General features: G+C 41.0%; 1 protein-coding gene across 5 annotated transcripts in view; it reads right to left on the bottom strand.

The window, feature by feature from the left end:
- The window catches only part of SOAT1 (sterol O-acyltransferase 1), a 29,038-nt gene that overhangs the window by 2,188 nt on the left and 2,623 nt on the right, over positions 1-24,227 (bottom strand). For 3 of the 5 annotated variants that reach the window (XM_033004465.2, XM_033004466.2, XM_033004468.2), the window contains exons 2-15: positions 23,233-23,366; positions 15,182-15,240; positions 9,540-9,688; positions 9,386-9,445; positions 9,004-9,111; positions 6,993-7,275; positions 5,809-5,887; positions 5,047-5,128; positions 4,281-4,326; positions 3,018-3,147; positions 2,512-2,609; positions 1,915-2,013; positions 1,265-1,400; positions 575-720 (exon numbers count right to left, since the gene is read on the bottom strand). In XM_033004465.2, the coding sequence (XP_032860356.1) occupies positions 575-720; positions 1,265-1,400; positions 1,915-2,013; positions 2,512-2,609; positions 3,018-3,147; positions 4,281-4,326; positions 5,047-5,128; positions 5,809-5,887; positions 6,993-7,275; positions 9,004-9,111; positions 9,386-9,445; positions 9,540-9,688; positions 15,182-15,240; positions 23,233-23,356 (1,599 nt within the window). In that variant the 5' untranslated portion in view covers positions 23,357-23,366. The remainder of the gene's footprint in view (positions 1-574; positions 721-1,264; positions 1,401-1,914; positions 2,014-2,511; positions 2,610-3,017; positions 3,148-4,280; positions 4,327-5,046; positions 5,129-5,808; positions 5,888-6,992; positions 7,276-9,003; positions 9,112-9,385; positions 9,446-9,539; positions 9,689-15,181; positions 15,241-23,232; positions 23,367-24,227) is intronic. The other 2 variants (XM_033004469.2, XM_033004467.2) reach the window with 1 other exon arrangement.

Here is a 24,227-nt window from a genome sequence, read left to right as displayed (position 1 = left end):
AACCAAACTTTAAAATAGTTTGACTAAGGGTACCTTTGGTTAAAACCAAAATCAACTAGGATAACAACGAGTTTTAAGTAGAACAGAATTTGGTACCAAGAAAATCAGCTCTAAGTCAGAGAAACCAACGCCAACAAAACCCAACTGACCATTCATAGGCAACCAATTCTCCCTGCCACCCACTCTAGCCTGGGAGAGGCACAATAGGCTCAGTTTTTGTGGGCCTCCTAGAGAAGTTTCTCCTGACCTCACTAGCCAAGTGCTGCAGTTCCATTCACACAGCCTGAATGGCCTAGCATACTCTCAAGTAGTGGCTTATGTCCTCAGAAATGTGTGAAAAGACACCCTCAGTTTCAAGTAGTGAAATTCTATCAGCATAGAAAGAACACTACTGAAAGCACTTTTGTTAGAAAAAGCTTTCCTAGATTCTCTACAGTTTCTAGACTAAATAACTCCTAATGAACCGATACAGCACACTGCCAGAAAGGCTTGTGTCACTTAACTTCTGCCCTGTCCCCACAGCAAGAAAGGACTCGCATGGCGAGTTATCCCCCAGAAAAGGTCAGCCACTCACATTTTCCATAGGGCAGTACTGGCGGGCATACCACTCCTGGCTGTAGAGGCAAATGATGACACCTTGGCCCAGGAAGAGGGACGTCCACATGATCACGTTCCAGATGGGCCCTTTCCGACGGTCATTAAGGATGAAGTTGAAGACCACTGGAAAGAGATGAAACAAGAAGCGTTGTTCAGAAACAAACTCAGGATTAAAGAATCAAAGACCAACTGGTTTCACTGGGTCTTTCCCTCCCTTCACTTCATCTCTAGAGCAACAAGGCTGCTCCGTGAGGTCAGTATAGTGCCAGAAATTCTGATTATGCTTTAAAGACGAAGACTTCCACCCTGCTGATACGCAGCAATTCAGCTAAGGCTTGGCAAAGAGGAAGCAGTGCTATTAAAATATGTACAGCATCACATGAACAGTGGTCTGTCTGTCTCTTCCTCTCCATCCATACCTTGCTCCTCTAAGTCCAAACCTTGCAAACCCGCTGTGTGTGTACATACATCTACTGAGCTACTTGGCTGCAAAAATCCATTCACGAAGTTTGGACCCACAACTGCAACTCTTGGACAAGAAACAGTTCTGTGTGTTAGTGCCTAAAGGATAACTGGCATCAGAACAGCAAAGCAGGCTTGCCTAAAATAAATCCAAAAAAGCCACAAAACCCACAACCCACTTGCACACTCTCCCCTGGGAACTTACTTCCAAAGCACATAAACAGGCAAAAGAGGACTGGATAGAAGTAGCCAAAGCAGATGCTCAGAACGTATTCGTGCACAGCAGCTGATACTGTGAAGACAGATAGCATAGCTGCTGCTTTGAACTTCTTACCAAAAAACTGGAAGAGAGAAGAATACCAAGTATTATAAGCTACTCCATGTTTTTGGTTTGGCTGTTTCAACACTGGGGTTTTTTTTTGTTTGGTTTGTTTTTTTACCCAAGCTAAGAAGTGCCTGCTCCAGCCAAGAAACATATACAAAATGCAAAGTGCTTTACATAGTACCTTGGATTTTAGGTGTTTTTCTTCAGGCATATTTCTGATCTCCTGCATAAATGCTCAGGTTGACCCCACTCATGAAATATCTACCACAACTCATTAAAATAGCACAACAGGAGTTCAAGACTGTTGAGTCAATCCTTGCACTCCTACTCCTCAGACTCACATTTCTGTGTGCAGTAAGGACTTGGAAATGAACAACGGGTTTCTAAAAAGCACAGTGGCTACACCCACAGCAGCTGAGGCAAGACATTTCTGTGCTTCTCAGTGGACAGTGACATCTTGACAAACGTACTGTCTTGATAAGTGGTTAAATGTTTAATTAACAAAAAGAATACATCTACTTGATACTCACCCAAAGGAAGTCCCTGTAGGCATAGTAATAGAGCCAGTCATGTACTACCACATTCCATGTTCGGTAGTAGTTTGCATAGGAAGTGGAGTTCCACCAATCCTGAAAGCACAGTTAAAACAGTGTAAGTCTTATTAAGCATAAACCATTTTACAGGTCTCTTGGGTATTAAGTAGAAAAATATTGATCATGATCATACCAAGCTCATATAACAAGTTATACCACGAAATAATGCATTCTGTTGCACTTTCAACACTCTATTTTGTATATCAAAGTTTGGTTTTATCCCAAACTGCAGTGGATGATAAAAGAATAAAACTAGTGCTTAACAGAGCTATTGGGTAAGTCTGGTGCCTGGTTCTGCTCATGTGCAGGGCATACTACCTTAAAAATAATTCAGACTGTCAAGTAGAAATCAGATCTATTCTGCAGCACAGCAACAAACTTAAGCTTTAACAGCATAAAACAAGCAAAACCCTGCGGATGCTTCATTTGGTAAAACAATAATCTTCAGTTTCCTCCTCTTTCCTTTTCATTAGGAAAATGAATTCTAGAAGCTTTATAAAGCTTGCTTTATAAATTATAACTCCTGCTTCTTACCTTGTAGAACATCCTATCTGCAAAGCGCAGCATCTCAGCAAATGCATTAAGCCAACAGTGAAGGAACGCAAAGAAAACCAGGAAGAGAATCAGTACACCTAGAAACAAGGTAGAGTCAGACCAATTCTGTAATGTTTTCTCTCAGCTATAAGCAGCAACATGTAATAGTCAAGATTGTTCTTATAGACACTGACATATGAGTTTTGTGCTACCTATATGAAAGAGTAAAAGCATTTCAGTTTCTCACCACACCAGGTGATGCTTACCCCAGAGAGCAACAGCAAGGCTGCCAAAGAGCCTAGAGCTTGGCTCAGAAGACAGTTAAATTCAATCCCAGCTTTTATTTCGTGCTGTTGATTCTAAAGTTTAACACTGTAATGCTGAAGTCTGCCCACAAGACCTCCTTTGCTGATCTTTGCCTGTCCAGAAAGCATCTCATTCGAAGGACTTCCCCTCCCTTCCGCCTCTTCCATAAAGATACAGTCACTCAGAAATCCGGGTCTTACCTGGCAGAATGGAGTTGAAGATGCAGAGGACCAGCCCTCGAAGATTGAAGGTTTCTTGACTACTGTTGCGAAACTGAGGAATGCAGAGTCTCACAAAGATGTAGTAGGCATAGAAAAGTGAACCAAGCACCTGGAAAAACAATTTAAAAAAAAAATGTCTGACTCCATATAGAAAAATGCACAATTAACACATCACCACTTGACAGCTCTAGGAAAGGAACAGCAGCTGCCAACACCAATCAACATAATTTATTTCACATTGCTGCTAATAAACTTCCCTACGGGTCCAGGCAGAAAGCAAGCCACAGCCATCTCTCTAGCATGTTGACAGTCGGGAGCAAAATCACCTTCTCTTTTTTATTACAGCAGCTCTCAGTTTCTCCTATTTCTATCGACCCAGAAATAATGACACAAAAGATTTATGCTAATGCCAAAGTAAGTGGAGAAAGTACTCTGTGATCTAGGTCCCAGACAAGGGCAGAAATAATTGAAAAATATTTATTGTAGTTAAACCTAATATTAAAGCTTAGTTTTCTTTTATTCCAAAGGAGATGTTTGCAGGTCAAATCATCTCAGCCCTTCTCTGGCTCATGAACCTATGTTCTGGAAGTTGAGGTCAAAATGTAAGCCACAGCTTTAAATACTCTGACTGCTGTAAGCCAGGTGTGCGCTTTGTCACCCTCTTTTGTCAAACAGCAAGCAGCCAAAGGCCTTTTCACGCTTTGTTTTTTCCATTTTTTTATCGTTTTGCTTTTTAAAACATGAATGCATTGCGTGACAGTGAAAGTTTCAATCACACAAAGCCATTACTTGGCAACATATCCACAAGAAGCTATTAAAGCTCACGTCCAGAAATGTGACCATCAGGTCAATCTGAAGCTCAAATAAACACTGAAGATTTGGACTCTAGGCCTTATTATTTAGAAATTGTTCCAAATATCTGCAGACAGGTAGCTGTGCCAGTGCATGACAACATCAGCGTAAAGAAAGAGGGTCAGAACATGGATATTGCACTCCCCACCATATGCAGCTTTTGTTTGTATGGAATAAAATCTAAAGGCTTGTTTAAGCAAGGATTTTTTTTTTCGTTGACACCACCGTATGTGCAGCAAGATCACTGTTTCTTTTTTTAGTCACTAAAATATTCTTTTCTGTTAAGCCCACACCAAGTAAACTGTGATTTAACGCCAAAGGGAGAACTGTTCAGCAACACAGTTTCGATGATCTCTGAAAGTGCATTCTTCAGAAATCTGCGCTACTCACCTGTGCAAATTTGGTAGCTACATAGCCCCATCTTATCGTGGGATTCCTAGGAAAAAGAACACATGGTATCATAACTAAATAGGACCTCAAAGCAGCAAAAACCGCCCTTCAGTTATTGACTTCACTGACCCATACTCTGATAAAAGAAAATGGTTTTTGAATTCCAGAGATCTTAAACTCCTGACATCCAAGAGATGTCTGCCTAAATTGCTGGTTCCTCACTTTCAACTACAGCAGGACAACTGCGGCAATTCCATAAATGGAAAAGTATCTGGAGGGCAGCATTACGCAGTTACGCAGGCAGTGGCGATCTGCCTGACAGTCATGCAAAGGACTGCTGATTTGACACTGTCAAAGTGCAACCCAGCAATGTACAGAGAAGTTTGAGAGTTCCCAGTTTTAAAGGCTTCAGCCTACCTCCTCAAACTTAAGAGACAGGGCTGCTTACTATCACCACATGAAAAAACATACAAGCCTTCTGCATGAACTGTGTTATCACTAGATATTCAGTAGCAAGTTCTTAATTTGTCTCACTTCAAGTGCACTTCCCAAAGAAATAAAATCAGAACTGTAAAGTCAAAATACTACTAGTGTTAGAGTGAGTTTTCATGACCAAGTCCTGCCCTTGCCAGGCTGCTGACTTAACCATGTCTTTATGAAAGCTCTAACTCAAATTGCACAGATTACACCCAGGGATGCTTAATGTTGGCTTCAGTTTTTAGACTACTTTGATGTCCTATTGGTGTTGCTCTGTTGCTCACATTACCTGGGATAGTTGTCTCTGTAGATGAGGGTGGGAGCAAAGAGGAAGTAGAGGTACTGAGAAATTCTGGGAATAGGTACTGTGTCTGGAAGAGGGGAGAAAAATAAAAATAAACAATCACACGAACACTGCAATCTTTTTGCTCACTGACAGTTTGGTTCCCCCAGTACCCTTTCACAACACAGAACCCTTATGACCTTAAAAACCCCTCAGTCTGGAACTAAAGGTATGGGATTTGCAGTGAATAAAACAAACGAGACCTGTCAGATGGAGTCACCCTGTCATGAAGCATAAGTAACAAGTGAGGGTGACTAACAGGTAGCGCAGTGATTACGCCCTGATACCACATTTCTTTTCCTCCTAGAGAAGATGCTGTAAGGCCTGTATCAACAGGTGGGTTCATGCTCAGCTCTGGCATGCCTTGCTGAAAGAGCTTCTGTCCTTCTACAATTGCTGTCACTTCAACTAGACCACTGAACCTGGGCTGTGCAGGCAGCCTCTACACAACTTTTTGTCCTAAAAGCAGAAACGAGAAGTCCTGTTGAAGCAAGACTTCAGGCACAGAGACAACTTAAACCTGAACAATAGTCCAGCTCATTGCCTACTACCACATGAAAAGGTTCAGGCTGAAATGACGATGCTGAAGGTCCAAAGTCACCTACTCAAATCCTACCTCTCCAATGCATGAAGGCAGCTCAAATCAATAGAGGGAACACAAGAACTGGTTATTCACTGCTGGCAAAAAACGTAGGGCAAGTTACTCACTGGACTTGTCCTTTACAGAGGACAGGACTCTGGGCACATTCTCCCGGACAAATGAATGAGCCTTCATAACAAGGCGAACCTGTAAGACCAAGAGAATATCAGCTTAATACTCTCACTTTCCCAACTTCCCAATAAAGACTGGATCAAGCATTTTAAGGCAACTCCTTCAACATCTTGGTTTCTCTCCAGTTTACCCCTTTTATGAAGAAAAGGCTGCTTCTGCTGCCCACAGACCTGTTTGACATGAATTTAAAACACTGCAAGGTGAAACGTGCAGTAACAACCATAGCTCAGAAGAGTCAAAACACATCTCATCTACACTCACAGGACCATGGCATACAGAAGGACTCCAAAGCACACCAGTAAGTCACTACCCAATTAACTTAAAATTGAAGCAAAAAACCCCACCCTATCCATTTCAGTAGGCCAGTATGTCTCAAGGTCTTGAAATCAATTCCTTTAAGTTAGATGTGCTCTACAGCAGTTACCACTACATTGGAATAAGATGGTGCCCCACAAACAGTCCATGGCTGCTGAGCAGGGGGTTTTGTTTAACACTGAAGGACCAAAAGAAGGGCTAGTTCAAAGTTAATTCTTTAAGCCTACACTCTCATCTCTGACCATCCTTGTTTTTACCTGATGGCCTGACCAGACCTCCATACTCCTGCACTCTTCCCCTACTTCCCCTGAGAAAGAAAATTCCACTTTCAATGAAGTCCTGACTGTAACACAAAGAGTTGCTTCTTGGGAACTGGAAGGGAAACAGGAACCACTTGTTGAATATATACGTGCCTTTTTTTTTGTTTGTTTGTTTAAGAGGAATGTTACAGCTTCCTTGTGAACTATGGCACAACAGGTTCTTAGAATTGGCTTTAAGCATTTAGCAACCACAAGACAACTAGAAATAAAGTCTCAGCCACGAAGTACATTCAGAAAAAAAACACACAGTAAAATTTTAAATACAGGGTAAAAAATCCCAAGTGGTTTCCAGGTCAAAATGAAGTTTACTATCTACTTTTTCACATTAGACTTGCTGCCTGTCTCTCCAAGTCAAAGACAAACTCCATCCACAGCCCTGACTTAATTTAATGAATGAAAGCAACACTTGACTCCTTAGGAAAAAGGACTCTTTCCATTTTGAAAAGAAGATTCAGTACCTACGAAGATACTGGGTAGGGACTTACCTGTTCCAGTATTACAATAAAACGGGAAGCTGGAGGCAGGGCATATGATACAGCAATATAGGTTGGTCCAAATCCAAGCCCAGCTGTTTGGAAGAGCGTGAACAACATCCCATAGAAAACAGAGCGGATTACACGATGGGAGGAACTGCAGTAGCCTTGGGCCCACCAGACGAAAAGGTTGTATGGAACAGAAACCGTGGCACAGAACATGCACAGCCAGGTACAGAAGACGACTGGGAACTTCCCAAAAACAAAGACCAAGAGATCAAATCCTAGGACCAGCCTAGAAGGCACAAGGAAAGAGACAATATTCAATGTCCATTATTTCATTAGAAATACTTCTACTCCACAAAGTGGCTACAAAATACAAAGCTTCCAGATCACAGCTGTTTGATGGTTTAGATAGAAATGACTGTGGCAATTTTCAGCTCAGAAACAGAGCGCTGTCTGTGGCAGATTTAAGTGACCACCCACAAGCACACTACAAATTAAGAGATGAAGAACTCATGCCATCAATGCTGTCAGGCAGAGCTCACCTTCAAATCCCACAGGGCTTAAGCACATCTTTAAAGCCAGCATGTGCTTTTAGAGTATGCTCAAGCTCATCCCTGCATTAACAAGCACATGACTAAATGATCCACTGTTGAAACAGGGTCCAAAAGAGCTTTTGGGGAACATTCCCAGGACATCATCACTATTATATTAAGAATCAGTTCCTCCCAGGAGTTTAACACCTAAAGAGACTTTTTCCCCACCTCTATAGGCCTGAGGTACTTTAACATTTAGCACTTAAACCTAGTTTAATTTTGCCTTGTGAAATCTGTAGGCATTCCATGTGGATTCCGTTTACAAGTCACCCAGAAGTCTTAGAGTCATTAGATGGTCCGTCCGAATATGCCCAAATGGTGTGCACCAGGTACATTAGTTCATTAATCAAGCTTAAAACATAAGGACATAACCAAAAGTTCAACCTTACTGGCTATTAAAGTCACCAGAGCTTACTCCTATGCACAAGCAGCTCTTCTGAACTAAGGTCAGAAGAAAAGGCAGTATAGATAACACCAAGGTAATTTATTTGTTCTCATGGGGAGGCTCAATTGCAAACTGGATCCAAATTATCAGAGATAGCTGAGAACACAGCAATTTTTTTTAAACTAATCAGAGAATCCAGTTGATTTGAGAGGTAAATACCTATTCTCCCCCAATGTCTATACACTGTTAAGTTAGGATCAGCTAAAAGATATTCAACAGTGCACAAGCCTGTTCTTATACCTAGACAACAGGGACAATGATTATAATCAAGATACAGGTCTATTTTTTTTACACTGAAGATCAGATAAGCAGCAAGATAAACATGTAATCCTACTTGTGTACACGGGATAGAACTTGCCAAAAAAATACTATTTAAAGCAGCAAGCAAGTGTGAGGAAAGCAGTCTTTCACAATCTTGCTCACAACCAGCTACCTGCAAAGCACAATCTTAACAAAGGCTGTGCCAATACCCTTGAGTTTTTTTCCCCAGGAAGAACAAAAAGTTCTATTTTTATTTAAGCACAAGTACAGTGTTCCAGAACTGTTGTTTTCAAACAGAGTAAGGACTGCTGAAGTATTTTAAGTTTTTTGAGGCACAGTCCTCCTTCCAGCAACACAAGCAGCTGAAAGCTACTGTTTCATTAAATATACAAAACTAAAGCAGACCCCTCTCTTTTGCCAGACTTATGATGAACTAAGCACATTAGGCTGAACTGCACTGGCCATAATTCTCACAGAATACACCAACCTGTAGGTCTTTTCCTAACATCTAGCTATCTGATTTGAAATGACCATAACCCCTCAGCAGGAATCCCAGCATATATTTTAATTACGTCACGTTGAAAACCCCCTTTCCAACAACAGCTCAAGGAAGGATTCCTTCTTCTTTTTGCACCATGCCACAGTTTCATGGAACTCTGGTGCTTTGGAAGTGAGCATTTCCCAGCCCTGGTCCCTTGTCTTTGCAAAGCATGCTTACCTTCCTTCATCAATGAAGTCTACTAAAAGTGTGCTGAGGATGAAGACAATGAGAAGAGCGATGAACATGTGGTAGATTGTCCTGATGTGACTCACTTCAAACAGCTCACTACGGGAGAGATTCAAATGCTATCAGACCATTTGCATAGCACATCACACCTCCAGTATGTCAGCTTTCCCAGTAAGGTAAGATGACATCACTGCCATCCCAATTCAAGAGACTGAAGTCTCAACAGAGAAGCTCAAACCCACGTACACTAATCTGTTTAAACATAGGACCGCGAGTGGTGGTGGGGAGAATACTTCAAAGCAAAGGCTAGTTAGTTTGCTATCAAGGGTATTTTCAGTCAATTTAATGGAAAATGTGAACTTAAGTTACTCACTCCAAGAGGGATCTCCTGGCAGTAAAAATCTTCCCATGTTCTGGAGGGGCCCTCAAGGTCCTGCAAATGAAGAGGAGAACATTTGAGACAAGAAAGCAAATAAGGCTTCCAGGAAACACAACCTTGCTACAGCAACAGATTAAAACTGACTGACTTGGCTTTGTGCAGTTCCTTCTCTGAGCCGGAAGCTGGGAAGAGGGAGGCTGAAGATGAGGAATCCAGGAGTGCTGATTTTGCCACCAAACTGTTCACAAACTCTGTGAAGTGACTGTCCACTTCCTTCATGAAAACTGGCTTCAATTGCTGACAGAGCGAAAACAGAGGAGAAAGTTGTTTAACTCTGGATACATTTTGATAAAATACTTGTATTCCCTTTTAACCTGGAGCAGGACAGAGCAAGGCATCAAGAAAACGCTCCTGTACCATCTGCCAGCAGTTGGAGCCAACTTGGACAAGACCAGGGGCTTATCCTGGCCTGTTCACTCACCTCATGCCAGAGGACTTTGAATAATGTTTATCTTCTCTATCAGATGTAACACAGAGGAGCAAAGTAAACATACTGATCTTCACATATATGTCCGGAGTGGCAGATGTTTCATATTTTATGGAGCCAAGAAGGTTGAGCCAAATTTAATACATGAGCCCCAGAAAACATTTCCCAATTTTAGCCAAAGTTACATCCTTAGCATACAAAATAAGTACAACAAGATTTACTTTAGGCCATCTAGTGTTACTGAGGGGAAAATGGACCTTTTCATGCCTGTGGCTAAGCAATCATTGATTTCTCATGAATAATGCAGAAGTGATTTCAATGATGTGACTGCAGGAAGAAGGACCAAATTTACCCTTCCACTGCTACCACTGTTTGGATGAAAACTTTCATGTACCACTGAAATTACAGAATGCACAGAAAATTTTCGCTGAAGCAACAAAGAGGGTAAAATTGATAAGCATTAAGACTGAGCAGTGAGAGGGACAAGACCGGCAGGCAGCAAGACTGAAGTGCAAGAATTCATGGGATCAAATATCCCAGATGAATCTCCTACGCTCCCTTTTCTTCAGAGAGCTTTATACAGGCTATCTTCTCTATTACAGCCAGTTATGACAAAGTTGAACCATTTTTAGTCTATTCATGTTTTTCTTCTCTCATGTTAATAGACTAAGGCAACTTCTGAAGCATCTGGTTTACTAGAGACCTTGACTTCTAAGGGTTCATGAAAAAACATACAATGAGCATCCCCCCTTCAACCATCTTTTTGGAAAAATGTACTGATACAGTGCAAAAAAAGGAGATAATCAGTTGTGGATAAAGCATAGGCCACCCTGGTCAAAGACTGCTTGCTTCACCTAATAAAGAGTTTCCTTTCTAGAAAGGAAAATGTTGCTTAACTTGCCCAATAAGTTGGCCAGACAAGGGCTATAATTCATCTTCAAAAGGCAGACTGTAAAATGTTAAGATGCTTTCATATCCCTTTTGTCTTGCCTGAAGACTAGCATGTGTAATTCATTCCTGTATTTTCCTGTCCGCAACATAGTTGGATCTGCTATTCAGTCTCATAACATGAACTTTCACAGACCTGGTCTCCCACACCCCAAGCAGAGCTTTTAAAACCAGATGCATTTAGAAGACATTTAATGATAAAATATTCAAAGTTACTTATTTCTGCATAAAGTCCTACACTGAGCTCTGGATAGCTTTTTGTTGCAGTACAAATTCTCTTACTCTTTATATGTATATAGGACCCTGAGATTTCCAGTGGTGTAAGTATTATTCTTACGACTAGAAAAACAGCAGGCAAAATTAATTCCCTCAAGGAAAGAAAAAGGCTATATGCAGTCGCTCTATTTCAGTGAGAACTTCGGCAATCTAAAGATCCTAAGATCTCTGGTGATTCAGAAGACAGTGATTTGTAAGACTTCTGAGAATTCAGTTCCTTAATGTCAAGCCCTCAGACACCAAACGGCTCTCCCAACACTTGAGAGCCTAGTGACGAAGCATGGCTGAAAGCTAACCTCCAAGTTCCTGAACCAGAAGCCTTTTGAGAATGCTTTGCCAGACAGACATCTTCAGAACAGGAGATTGGCAAGTTTCAAGAAGTTACTTCAAATCTAATTGCATACTGTATTTTGCTTTCTTTATGCAAGTGTCTACCAAAAATATTTGTCTGACCATCCTTTTGCCTGGGATTTTTTAAGTTTGCCTCCAAATTCAAGGTCCAAGTCTTCCTACACTATAACTACATATTATTTCATGTAGTCTTCCTACTGATCATCTGCTTAAGAAACACTTATCTTTCCCTGATCACCTTCAGTATTCCTGACTGCTACCTAACTTTCTAATCTTTAAGGCTGAAAAGTAACAAAACCAAGAAATCTATTTTCAAGGAGGGAAAGAGCCTGGAAGTTGTGCACAAAAATGATGCTTCCTCAAAAAGGCATTTGTGACACTTGAGCTCATTTGTCAGTAGGTGTTTATGTTTCAGTGCCTAACTACTATGCTAAAGAAAGCTGGAGCAGCAAATTTTTGCTAAAAAGGAACAGGCACAAGGTCTAAGAAAAGAAGGAAAAGCCAGATAGCTGAAAGGATCTGTTAGCTCTGAGCTGCAGCAGTGATATGCTCACCTCTTACATGGACCTCTTTCCACAACTATGTTTTATGGAGTCTATTTCCACTGATGGACACTTGTCATCCATGATATATCATTCATTTTTCAAGCAGACTTGGATTCATTTTATACAGCAGATCACCCAAGATACTAAGCTAAAAAGCCCTCTAGGCTAACAAAATATATTAATAGATGAGATGTGCTACTGTTTAATGTGACAACAGCCAAGCAAGCAAGTTTAACTCTCTGGCAGGAAATACCACATAAAACCAGAAGACCCTGAAGTCGAGATGGATAAGAACTCTACATTCCTCCTGTTTCATAGTGGTCAGATGCAGAGATATCTCTTGAAACAGAAGCTGCAGTAGGAGGAGGAGCAGATTAACATTTTTCCCCTATTTGGCAGCTGCCAGCATAGAATAAACAAGCTTCACCAGTGCTTAACAGAAGCACTTAGGAGATGGCTACTCTTAGCTATTGCTTTTCTGGGAGGTAGAGAAGAGGACTGTATCTGGAAGAAATGTGGACTTGTTCCTTTAAAAACAGGAGAGAAAAGAAAAAAAACATACAAACCCAACATTGACTACTTTGGAACTACAACCACGAACAGGAGACACCAGTGCTCTCTGGCACAGCCTGCTTTTACAGCATGCATGCACCTACCTCTACCAAAGAAGACAAATAGAAATTCCTGCTCCTCTTGGAGCACTCAAATTTCTATGCCAAACAAAGCACTAATAATTCCTACCAAAACTCTGCCTTTTTTTTAAAGTCTCTCCCCTTTTTTTCAGCCTAATCTCCTCCCAGCAAGAGTCTAACAGAAATTATTCCCTTAAGATATCTCTTCCCTTTAGTTAACACTCTGCTGAGATTGCCTCCTGCTAATACAACCCTCCAGGGCTGATGTCAACATATGCAGGTGTTTGGATTGGGAGAGCAGGGCCTGAGTTCTCATTAAACAAAATACAACCAGAACATAGATCCTACAGTAATTGTAATTCTGTACAAAAAAACTGCACAACAGTTCATGCTGTATTATCAGCTATTACTACTGCCATTCAAAGATCAATCATCTACTTGAGCAATTGCCAGAGTAACTGTCAGTGCTCAATAAGCCAAGTGCATTCCACTCAGTCACCACAGAAATGACACTTAAGAGAATGTCTCTCCCACCAGCCTTCACTATACCAGGGCATGGATGCACAGATGGCTTCGCTGAAGCTTCCCGCAATGGAGAGCACTTAACTAAGAGTTTCCTAAAATGTGCTTGAAGTCTCAGACAAGGAACTGGGCAGATCCGATCAGCTGTCACCATTAAGTTTTAAACAAAAAAAGTCAGATCATTTCAAAACCAAAAAGGGGGGCAAGTTTGAAAAAAAATGCTATTCCATAAAAAGCAGAAGCTGGCCAATAATTCATGAGCAGGCAGAGAAAGTTGAGGAAAGTAAGCCTGTAGCTTACTTATAAAGTTGCAAAAGTTCCCCAGCATTTTACTCATTCTAACAGATTTAATCATTTCAGTCACTAAAACATGACAACATCCAGCCCTGACCCAGTGACAGAACACACCATTCTCAACTCAGTTCAGGATGAACAAAGGACTAGGTTTTCAGACTGGACTGCAGATGCATGAACAATACCTAGCACCTACAAATCCAATCTAAACCAGTGGGAGTTGTCAGTGACCAGCACTTTTCAGAAGTCAAACCTCTGTCTAGACCTCAGATACCTGTCACCTAAAAGGTAAACTGCAATCCAAGCCTTTGTTCTGTGGCTCACACAGCAAAAAGGCTCCAGAATTCTCAGAAATTTTACAGTACATGAAGGTTCTTACTTAGCCTTATACCCATTATTATGGCTTTGCGGCATGTTAAACAAATTTGCAAGCTGGCTAACTCGGGGTTTAAAACCTGAACTCCCCATGTTTTGGGGAAAAACTTCGGTAATTAAAGGGCCACTGCTGGTTTTCTTCAATTCTCTTTGCAGATACAAACAAGTTTGTCTACAAACCAGCATGTCTCAAAGCTGGTGGCCAGAAAAGATTTAGAAACTAGAGACATTCCTGAAGAAAGAAATCCCAGACCATGTTTCCCCTTGCAGTCAACTAGTGTCCTCTGGAACTTACAAAGCTACATGTGCTTAACAGCCAAAGCTTTCTCATGCAAGTATCTGTTGCCAACAGTGATTTGCCGCAGCTGTTTTGTCTGCAGAGAAATGATATGAGGCTTGCTTTATCATGTTCTCAGTAAGAATCATTCAGAGAAGACAACGTACAAAAAATTCAGAGATGACAACCCATATAATGTGCTGAATTTTAAGAATTTCATCACAAAAAGCAGTACACCCTTTGCAGAAGGCATTTAAGTACACTTTAGTTGCATCTGTTATAAATTACATCCCACCTATAAAAGTGAAAAAGACTTTTAAACAGGAAAACATCTCAAAGGTGCAAGATATTCTTCTCCAAGTATCCACTCCCTAATGTTCACATAAGGCTGGCACGATTAGATTACTTCATCTTTACCAAAATGAAGCAAGAGTGCAGGACGATTTGCCCTGAAGAACGTGTGTTACAAAACAATGCTTACCAAGAAGGGTGCAGTTCATTGTTAGCTAACTTCATTTAATTTGGGCATAAATCACTTTAACATAAGCTAAGACAATGGCAGCTTACACAGACGCAGATGATGTTAGATACACCCAGTGCTATTTTCTTTGAGAATATTGCTCACTGACGGAAAGAGTGGGACCAAGGCTCAGGAAGGTCACCTCCACAGCCAGAGCAACAGCAGCTGTGGGATACAGGCTACACGCCAGCCTTTTATCCAATGGATAGCAGGACACAGAGCATTTGGAAGACTAAATATGCAAGCAGACTAGCTGATAACCACACTGCCAAAAGTTAGTGGTGAGAGAAGTTCCATTTCATTTACAAGCCTCAAAGTTCATTCTTATCTTTGGACTTCAACCTACTGGGGTCAAGTAAGACCAAACTGCATTTGATAATACTACTCCTCTCGTGCAAAGTCATAAGAGAGAAGGAGGAGAGAAAGAAGGATGTATAAAAGTCACTGCACACAAGCTATGACTGAATAGGGATATTTGTGTTCCAGGACTAGGGACTCTCCAAAAGGCATTCTGCATCAATTATCCCACTCCTCCCCACAAGCAAGCATTAGAGTATATTTACCTCAGCTTCTGCTATTAGCTGCATTTTCCTTGTTATCACATGGTCGACATCAACTCGGCCTAAGGAAGGAAAGCAAACATTTAACATTTGCATTTTCAGTGATGCGAGCTGCACAGAAAGGACAACATACAGTAGCTTAGTCACTGACTTTTCATTAGCGCTTCTGACTTCTGAATTCATAAGCCATGACCAAGTATTTTAAACAGCCATTTAGGATCACAGTGCTATAAGGTAGTTAACAGCTGATAACATGCTGGATTTTCGAAAGCTTTATTTTCCATCAGCAACTCTGCAAATCTTCCCAAGGTCCCTAAACATATTCAGCCTTGAAGCAGCAATCAGAACAACCCTTAGAAGGTCATATCCAAGCGTGCTGATCTTTTATCAGAGCTTTATCTTATGCACAGTGAACTAGGCACAAGATTAGGTTGTCTAGAGGTCTCTGTATTGCCAATAGATCTGATTGCCAAGGCAGTCAAGTCATGACTATCTGTAAAATAAAGTAACCAGGCTAAAAGTCAAGTTGGAAGGTTCAAGCTGCTCTTTTCATTCCCAGGAGAAGTGCTAGATATCAGTCTGACTGCACTCCCCAATATGTTTCATCTCTTAAGCAGTCAGGTCTAACCATGCCATGAACATCATCTGACTTTTATCAGTACCAATACCATTGGCTAATATGTAAAGCCTCAAATATCACCTTTCTTTTGCATAACGAACTATATACCTCTGAGATGCCTCTATTACATTGAGCAGAACATACACAAATCAGACATTTCAGACTAGTTGAATTTTAAGACAAAGTTTGTCTGCAATGGTTGTAGAGTTCCGACAAGCCAGCTGATGTTTCACTTCTCCAATAACAACAACACAGAAGATAAAGTTACTTAAAACAGTCTTGCATATGAAGGAAAAGCAAGATGAAAGCAGCAATATCCACGCCCCCTAAAATACTAGACAGGGTGAAAAAAGATAGCAACAAACCTTTCCTTCTGCATGTCCTTTGGCAATTACAGCTACAACAGTACCTTACGCAGTAACACATGGCAAGCATTACATGTTCAGCATCTAAGACAACATTACGACTTTTAGAAAAAAGAGAGTACTGAAGTGATTCTCTAGTAACATTTCCAGTGAAGCATGAGCTAACAGATTTGCAGTAGAGGTGTCAATATTGTGCTGCTGTGTGACAAGATGACAGATTCATAGCAGTATCACAGTTCATAATGCGGCCTTCTTGTCTTGTTCTCCTTGTACATGTGCAGCCTATGCACACAAAATGCAGTGTGATGTTTTAATAGAAGCAAGTGCTCCTGTGATGCACACTACTCTGAAGGTACTCTTATGAGCAAGCCAGTTGTAAGAAGTTTAGGCAGACCTGCTTCAGAGATTTCTCCAGTATTGGAACTGGAGTTGAGTTAAATGAAACAAGAGAACATCTTCAATGAAGCTATGCTCAGTTGTTAGCATTAATTTCTCCCTCTGCCATGCAATCAAGCAGGAAGATCATTTTTTGTCTATAAAAACTGCTACACAAACTATAAACTTAGGAACAGTCGCAGCAGCAACAGCCTATTACTTAGCAGCCTTGTAATGCAACAACAAAGAAGGAAACTGCTTAACACCATGAATTTTTGGCTGCATGCAAAGATCTATTTTTACAAAAATAGAATTCCTGGTTGCTAAGCATCTCACCTCCAAGACAAAAAGAATTACATCAGCATTTAAGCTCCTCATGCTGTTACACTCTCTGAACTGCATCAGTTTGGAAAACAATTTGAGAGAAGAGTGTAAGATAGCACTACGGAATCCCTTGTCCCACTCAGCTCATGCACTTTGCTGGTCTTAAATGGATTCCCCCTTCCCTCTCCTCCAATAAATTTAAAAAATAATAATAATAATAATAATAATCAAGTTGTCCACAAGCAGCAGAACTGTATCCCCTTCATATCATCTCAGTGGCTCTACTCCCTTACTGCACCACTTCACAATTATATTCATAACCCCATACCCCCATTACTACTACCCTACGAACCACCTTGTGTTTACCTGCTAGAAAGCAGAGCTAGACAGAGCTGTTGAGGTCAAGTACAACTAGCCTTTTCCTGAAAAATGTAAGAATATCCAGATGCCAGTCTTCAAGACTCTGTCAAATTTGCTTGAAGCCATCCAACACGGTCAAAGAGGACAAGACACATGACACTTAAGGGATTGCACTATTTCCTTTGTAAGCTAAGCTATAAATAAATAACCACTTTAACCATGTATTTCCTGTCAGATCTTGCATTCAAAGCCTCAGTTATTATAACTACCCAGGAGTGGCTCACTTTGGAAATAAAACACCCTTTTTAACTTACAAGGCCTTAAAGATGGATATAGTTTTACAGATACCTAACGTACAACTTTAATGGTTGTACAGGAAATGAGGCCAGTATCTGAGCTGCTGACATTGTAATTGCTAAATTGTATGCAGTGTTCCTCCTATCACTTTATTTATTCACCCACACACCAGCATGTAATGCACAGGCTAGATTAGAAACACAGCATCTTTCAAAAGGCTTTAAAATCAAGATCTCTGTGTCTTTAGTATATGCAGCTCATATAACAAAGTAAAACTACCTGTAAGCTTGTTGCTTCTTTTCCAGAACAGTCTCCTGTAAAAAACTCACCCCAAAACAACAACTTATTCTGCTGTGTTGCATCGCCCCATAAACTCAAGCTGCATCACAAGGCAGATACCAGAGAACAACTCATCATCTTCGTGAATCATTCATCTTCTGTTGTGCAAGCTGCTACTTATGTTCTCTGAGGTCATTCAAGAAGAGAATCGGCACATGATTTTGAGTCTGAAAGGAATTGTGCACTGCTGAGAAGTCTAAATCTTCATTTTCATTTAACATTGAAAATGAAAACTAGATCCCTCTGTATCACTTTAGCATTGCAACATCATTACAAAATTGGAGTCAAGGCTGCACAGGACAAGCAAGCACATCTTAGCACTTAAAACGAGATGGGATATGCCCTCAGAGGAAACGTAGTTAAAGTCATAAGGAAGAAAACCTTTGAAAACTAGTATGAAATAGTAGCAAATTTCACAGGAGACTCAAGGAGGGTTTGCTTTAAAAGAGCTTTGCTCACAAGGAGAAGTTTTAATGGGAGTTGTGCTTCCTTCCCATCAACAGTAGCTGGCTACTTGTCTTGGGCTTGTAGAAACCGCTACACGTAGGATGTGACACCTCTGCACAGCCCAATTCCCAGCAAGTTCAAGTGTCAGAAATGAAAAAATAAGCAATTTAAATAGGTAAGCTTTGTTTCCACAGGCAATCAGCCTAATAAAATATCACCTGAAGATTGAAAAAGCTTCTTACTGTTGAAAACTTGAGCAACTTCAGTTTCACAAAAGACTTACAAACTACTTTCCGTAAAGGATCTCTGTCCCTTTTTGAACCTACTCTTGTAAATGTTATAGATAAGTGACACTTGAGATGACTAGAGAAGCATCCGTTCATATGATGTTAATGGTGCAGTTTGGGATCCAACAAAAACAGTTTCTACATAAGACACTAGCCAGCACTAGGCAAGCTCTCAAAAATTAACTGTGTTAAGAAGCATTAATTTTATTTAACCACTGGAGTCTGCAATTACCACCAAGGACACAAGTGGGAATAAGTCATTTGAGTAAAGCCGTGGCTTGCATGCAGTGTTACAGTTCCAGCCTGTAGTGACTTCACCAGCCACAGAGGCTGCCTGCAGCCCTGTGCTCTGAGCCATCATCACTCAAGCCATTCCTGTATTGTGGCAATAAGCTTATTATTGAACACTTCAAACAACCCTGGGAGACTATCTAAATCACTGCACAGCATTCAAGACAAAAACGCCTCTTTGCAGAGGAGCTAGGAAAAGCATACGAACAAACTGCAGTGTATTGCCACATGTTCTTCAGAAAAAAAGACACTTTTCAGAACAGCCAAGCACACCACTCACAGTTCAGAAGCATTTTCCCTTAATAACAGGATCTGTTCAGCTTCAGGATCTTCATGGAAAGCCACAGATACAAACAGTACTCAGTAGTGCTCTTCTCTAAAAGTGTTTAAAAATATTATCTTCGTTATTTCTTGACCAGACAACTTACCACTCAAGGGGTTAAAGCAATGTAGGCAGAAGGACTTCATTACTGTCAGATACCTGGATGCAAAGGCTCCCTCTCTAAAAACACTGAAGATGCTATCTGTAGGAAAACAATGTTAAAGCCAACCTAGCTCAAGGCTACTGTAAAGAGGGGAAGTCTTCCATATCTGCTACAACACAACATATGTGAATAATTTGATACTAATAAGCCTTATTCTTACTTATGGTAATTCATTTGGCCACTCAGCAAAGGCAAGTTACAACTAGATTGCTCCCAGAACTCATCTGATCTGCTTAAAGAATGCATTGGCCATAGGTCACCGCGCTGCAGCTGGGCAAGGAGTTCAGTTAAAGTCATTTCTGCATGGACATGGGACCTAAACAGCCTCTTCACCAGAAGGAAGAAACACCAGGATTCTCTATATGATGCCAGCACGTCCTCAGGCTCTTCACAAAAAAACTGCTCAGCCTTCCCTAAACCCACAGGTTGCAAAAAGTGAGAGCCTAGAATTACCAGAATCCAGCTAGTCTCAGACAAGACAGCTCTGTTTGATTCTTCTCCTGGAAACATATCCAAGATACGCAGTTCAAGCAGCTTAGTACCAAATTCACTAAACCGTAAGAAATAGCCTGTTGATACAATGAACACTTATTGCTGTGAGTCATACAGCAAACCCTAAAGCTTTCCAAATTGCTCCCTGTTTCAGAGCTCCCTCCTCCTCCATCTATCAGTAGGTACACACAATTCATGCAGTGTCATGAACTTTTGCACAAAGAATGATCAATAGTAACCTCTTCATTGGAAGATAACAATGCTAAGATCAGCGTTGCCCAACAAGCTTACTCACACCAACGATACGCCACAAAGCTTGTTTGCAGATCAGCCTCCAGAGACACTTCTAATCCTTTTCTGATTTCTGAGGAAACACAGGCAGACTCCAAAACCATCAGTTTACTGTTTTTAATGGTCTAATCTTAGCATTTTAGAGACACTCAGATACACGATTAAGCATCATGACCTCTCTAACCTTTTAAGATCTGCCCATGCAGTTTCTATTATGCTCATTCCAGGTAAGTTTTCCTGCAACTGGTATTGCCCAATACTAATAACCCATAAAGCAGAAGAGTTTTGTATTTCCTTATATATCTCCAGCTGAAAACGTGAGACTAATCTTATTAGGGAAGCCCAGCTTTTGACAGGGGATTATTGCTGCCTAGATCAGCTGTTGACTATGACAAAACCAAATTAGTTGTTTAGTTCTGACAGTGGAAACGATTCAAGGAGAAGTGATATATGAGACTGAAGTTCAGCTACTCTGTCAAAGTGAAATTACAGACTAAATGATTATAAGATACAGACACATCAAGAGACGGAAGAATTCTTCTGGCAACCTCAAAGCTATGAATATTTCCACATGGATATAAATTTGGGGGTACCCAAGTACAAACTATTCTGTCTTAGAATTCAAGCAATGAGACAGTTCTTAGAAGCATTGAAGAGGCAAGAAAAAAAACAAACCTAAACTAAACAAATGAAAGAGTCAAACCTAATGTAGTTCTAAAGCCAATGTACGGATTAAAATTATTCCTCTAATCCATTGCAGATCAGCCAGTGCATTTGAGTTTTAATGAAGAAAGGACTAATGGTCTAGAAGTTTCTGTAGAAAGTTCATACACTTCTGCAAACAACTCAATTGGTCCTTGACACATTAACTCTTAAGTTAAAAAGTAGATTGTGTTTGCTAATCAGGGAGGATCGAGAGTGGGAAATCACACTAGCAATTTAGTTTTTCTGCAGGAATAATTGCCACAAAGACACTACATATTTCCTTGCATACAAGATACTGTCTTAACCTGGCTAGAATGCTCTGATTGCAATAAACACAGATCTTGTCTAAAATTCTACACAACACCCAGTGTTAAGATGCTACAGTGTAATAAGGATGTTGCCAGACAGCAGTTCATTAGCCTCCTGCTGCCTTTGTACAAATCAGGGCTAATGCCTTAAAAACTGCTATTCAGAAGTAAATAGCTAGGACAATAGAAGTCTGGCTACTTCTTTTGAGAAATTCTTCCACCTCAGCTGTTCTTTCACAGAAAGCCCTACCCAGTTATGCAAGCATACTGAGCTACAAGAAGAGGCTACGTGGAACAGGTGAACACTTCAACTTTGTAAAGCTTCAACCTTTGTGTCAGATGCTGATCTAACCCCACTGTACGGAAGAATTCCTGACCAGAGGGATGCACCTTCCTCCTGGGCCCATAATGTGGTCAGGCATCAGATTCACGCCTCCTACCTCCCTGTGGCGTTCCTGTTGTCCCCATCACTGTGCTGAGCAAAGAGTCTGCAAAAAATGGTAACACTTAGGTCTTGGTGACACTGCTGAATTGGCAGCAACTCTGGAAGGTAAGAGACACCTAATCTTAAGTAACCAGGATTCTTCCCCACTGTCCTTGCTGTCCTTCACTGCAGTTTGTACTGTATTAAAACACACTGCATTGTTCTAAGCCAACACATCAGGCACACGTACACACGCGAAAGCTCAGTATACTTTGAAGAGATCTGCCCCAGAATATTTACTTGCTACGTGCCCACAGTATATCACCTGCGGTGACATTATACCACATCTCAGAGGTATTAAAATGAAAGGCTATTAAAGACAGGCACACCCACCTATCAAGCGCTAATTATCACAGCTATATTTATTCTTCACGCAGAAGCTTGCACAAATTCACGCATAACAGTTAAGGTGTTTCCACAGTTAAAAAGGAAGGAGTCTGCTTCTAAACCCATTGTAACTGTTTTCCAGTAACCATCAACTCCAAGAAATTTTCTAAAAAAAAAAAAGTCCCATATCATTCAGTCAAAATGACCACCAGCAGTTTACAATCCCAGTTCTCCAAGTAGCCTGTGGGATGGCTTTCCCTCCAATGTATTTTTTTCAAGAGGAAACCTGACTTGTCTTAAACTTAAATTTGCTCCAACTCCTGTTTCAGTTTAAAGAAGTACTATGAAATACGGACAGTATTCAGAAGCATACCAGTAAGAATTACCTCCTTGAGTCACTGGGACCAGGGTTTTGGAACTCAGACTCACATGGCACACTGTGATGAACTAGTTTCACTGTTTTGCTTATTCTGTCTCCCAAAGAGAAAGGAAACAAGCTGCAATGTCACTGTTAACCTCCTTATCACCAGGCTGGAATGTGGTACAACATAAGCCAGGAATTAGAGACAGTCACCGTGTCCACAGAGTCCACAGGCAGAAGTACCACTCATACAGCCACACAACTGTCCCTGCAACTCAAGGGACTGGACACAGGCAGCAGTGACCCTTCTAAAAAGCCACCTATAAGCCACATAACTTTTAAGGTGATCACAATACAAATGAATACAGACCCAACTGTTTATTGTTCTATTTTATGGCAGCCAAGGTTGAGACTGGATAGAAGAGAGCTGTTCTGACATTAACAGAGCCCCGCAGGAGCAGAGAAACATTTTTTGTGGCATCCTATCTCCATCTGTCTGTCAGGATGGATACACCAGCTCAGCCTGGTATGTTAAAGACCATTTTGTTCAGTCTTGAGGAAGTCACATACCTAAAGCTTGTAAAGGAAGCAAGATGCAGTCCCCATAAAAAGCGTTTAACAGGATTACTCAAAATTGTTGACAAGATGCATCTGTACAATTTACAGCATTTAAAGCATCTCCTCATCACACACATTTGTCCTGTGACAATTAATCCCTTTCCTTACTCTAGATCCCTGTAAGCACTGCAGCACACAGTCCCTCAGAGAAAGTTATGCAGGCAGCACTTCAAACATCCTAAACCTGCTGAAGAACAGCAAGAGCCATGAGCTAGAAGGGACACCTTAGAGGAGATCACACGCCAGAGACACAACTCATCCCAAGCGAAAGAGTCTCACCATTGCTTGAGTTTTGAAACGACCTCTCACTCTCAGGTCTCCTCTGAGTTTCTTCGTTCTCAGGAGTCTTGCAGGTGGTAGCGGAGCCAGACTGGCGTTTTCTTACACAATCTTCACCTGCCATTGTTGCCTAGCTAGACCAGAAAAGAATAGCAGATAATTAATGACAAAAGAAACTCATTTGCTCTTTACATTGTTCAAGAATAAATATACATATCCTTCTTTACACTAAAGTAAGACTTTCTTCCCTCCGTTATGAATTCAGAGCAAGGGTAGGGGAAATTAAGCACACATTTCTATTAGTCATTTACTGTGGATCACACTTCCTTTCCCCTGTTGCAAGCAGTAAAGGAACAAAGTAACCAAACAAATCTCCCCACCACTACCAGAGTATCACCCCACAGCTTCCTCCTGTCTCTACAGACCTTCTAAGTATTTGAAATTACTTAAGTGCTTGCGAAATCTTTAAAAGGCCAAAAAGCCCTTGCAAATGCTTTCTGATAGTCTGTTGGACAGCAAAATTTGTCTTCCGAGAGATCTGGCAGGTTTGCTTTGCAGAATCACATTATTTTTCCAGAGCCAAGCCCCTTACTGTCAAGTTTTCAGTTCTTACTGAAAGAGCAGCTTCCTCAATAGATCCTTGTACTCTGCTTGGCCAGACAACAGTTGCATTGCAAACCACAGAAAAACAGGAAGAGAGAATCAGGTTCGAACTACGCCAGATTCAGTGACAAAGGTCACTGCTGGGGACAGAGCTGCTAGCAGGGGACACCTGAACCACCAAAGCCAGGCTGAAAATAAGAAATCCTCAGTTAATGAAAAAGGGAGGAGGAGATTCTAATTTGGTCACAAAGTGACACTCCAGCACAGTCCCCACAAAATTCAGTTCAAGAAGCTCTCAGAGATGTAGCTACAACCAGAGGCAATTTTCAGAGCTGGACTCGTAGAAAACCACACAGGCATAAAACGTTTTCAAACCAACGCTTCTTTGTTAT

Source organism: Tyto alba, unplaced genomic scaffold, assembly GCF_018691265.1.
Source record: "Tyto alba isolate M040663 unplaced genomic scaffold, T.alba_DEE_v4.0 Super-Scaffold_1000006, whole genome shotgun sequence".
NCBI classification, from domain to species: Eukaryota; Metazoa; Chordata; class Aves; order Strigiformes; family Tytonidae; genus Tyto; species Tyto alba.
The sequence above is the reverse complement of the archived record's forward strand: the minus strand, read 5'-3'. Positions and strand labels throughout refer to the sequence as shown.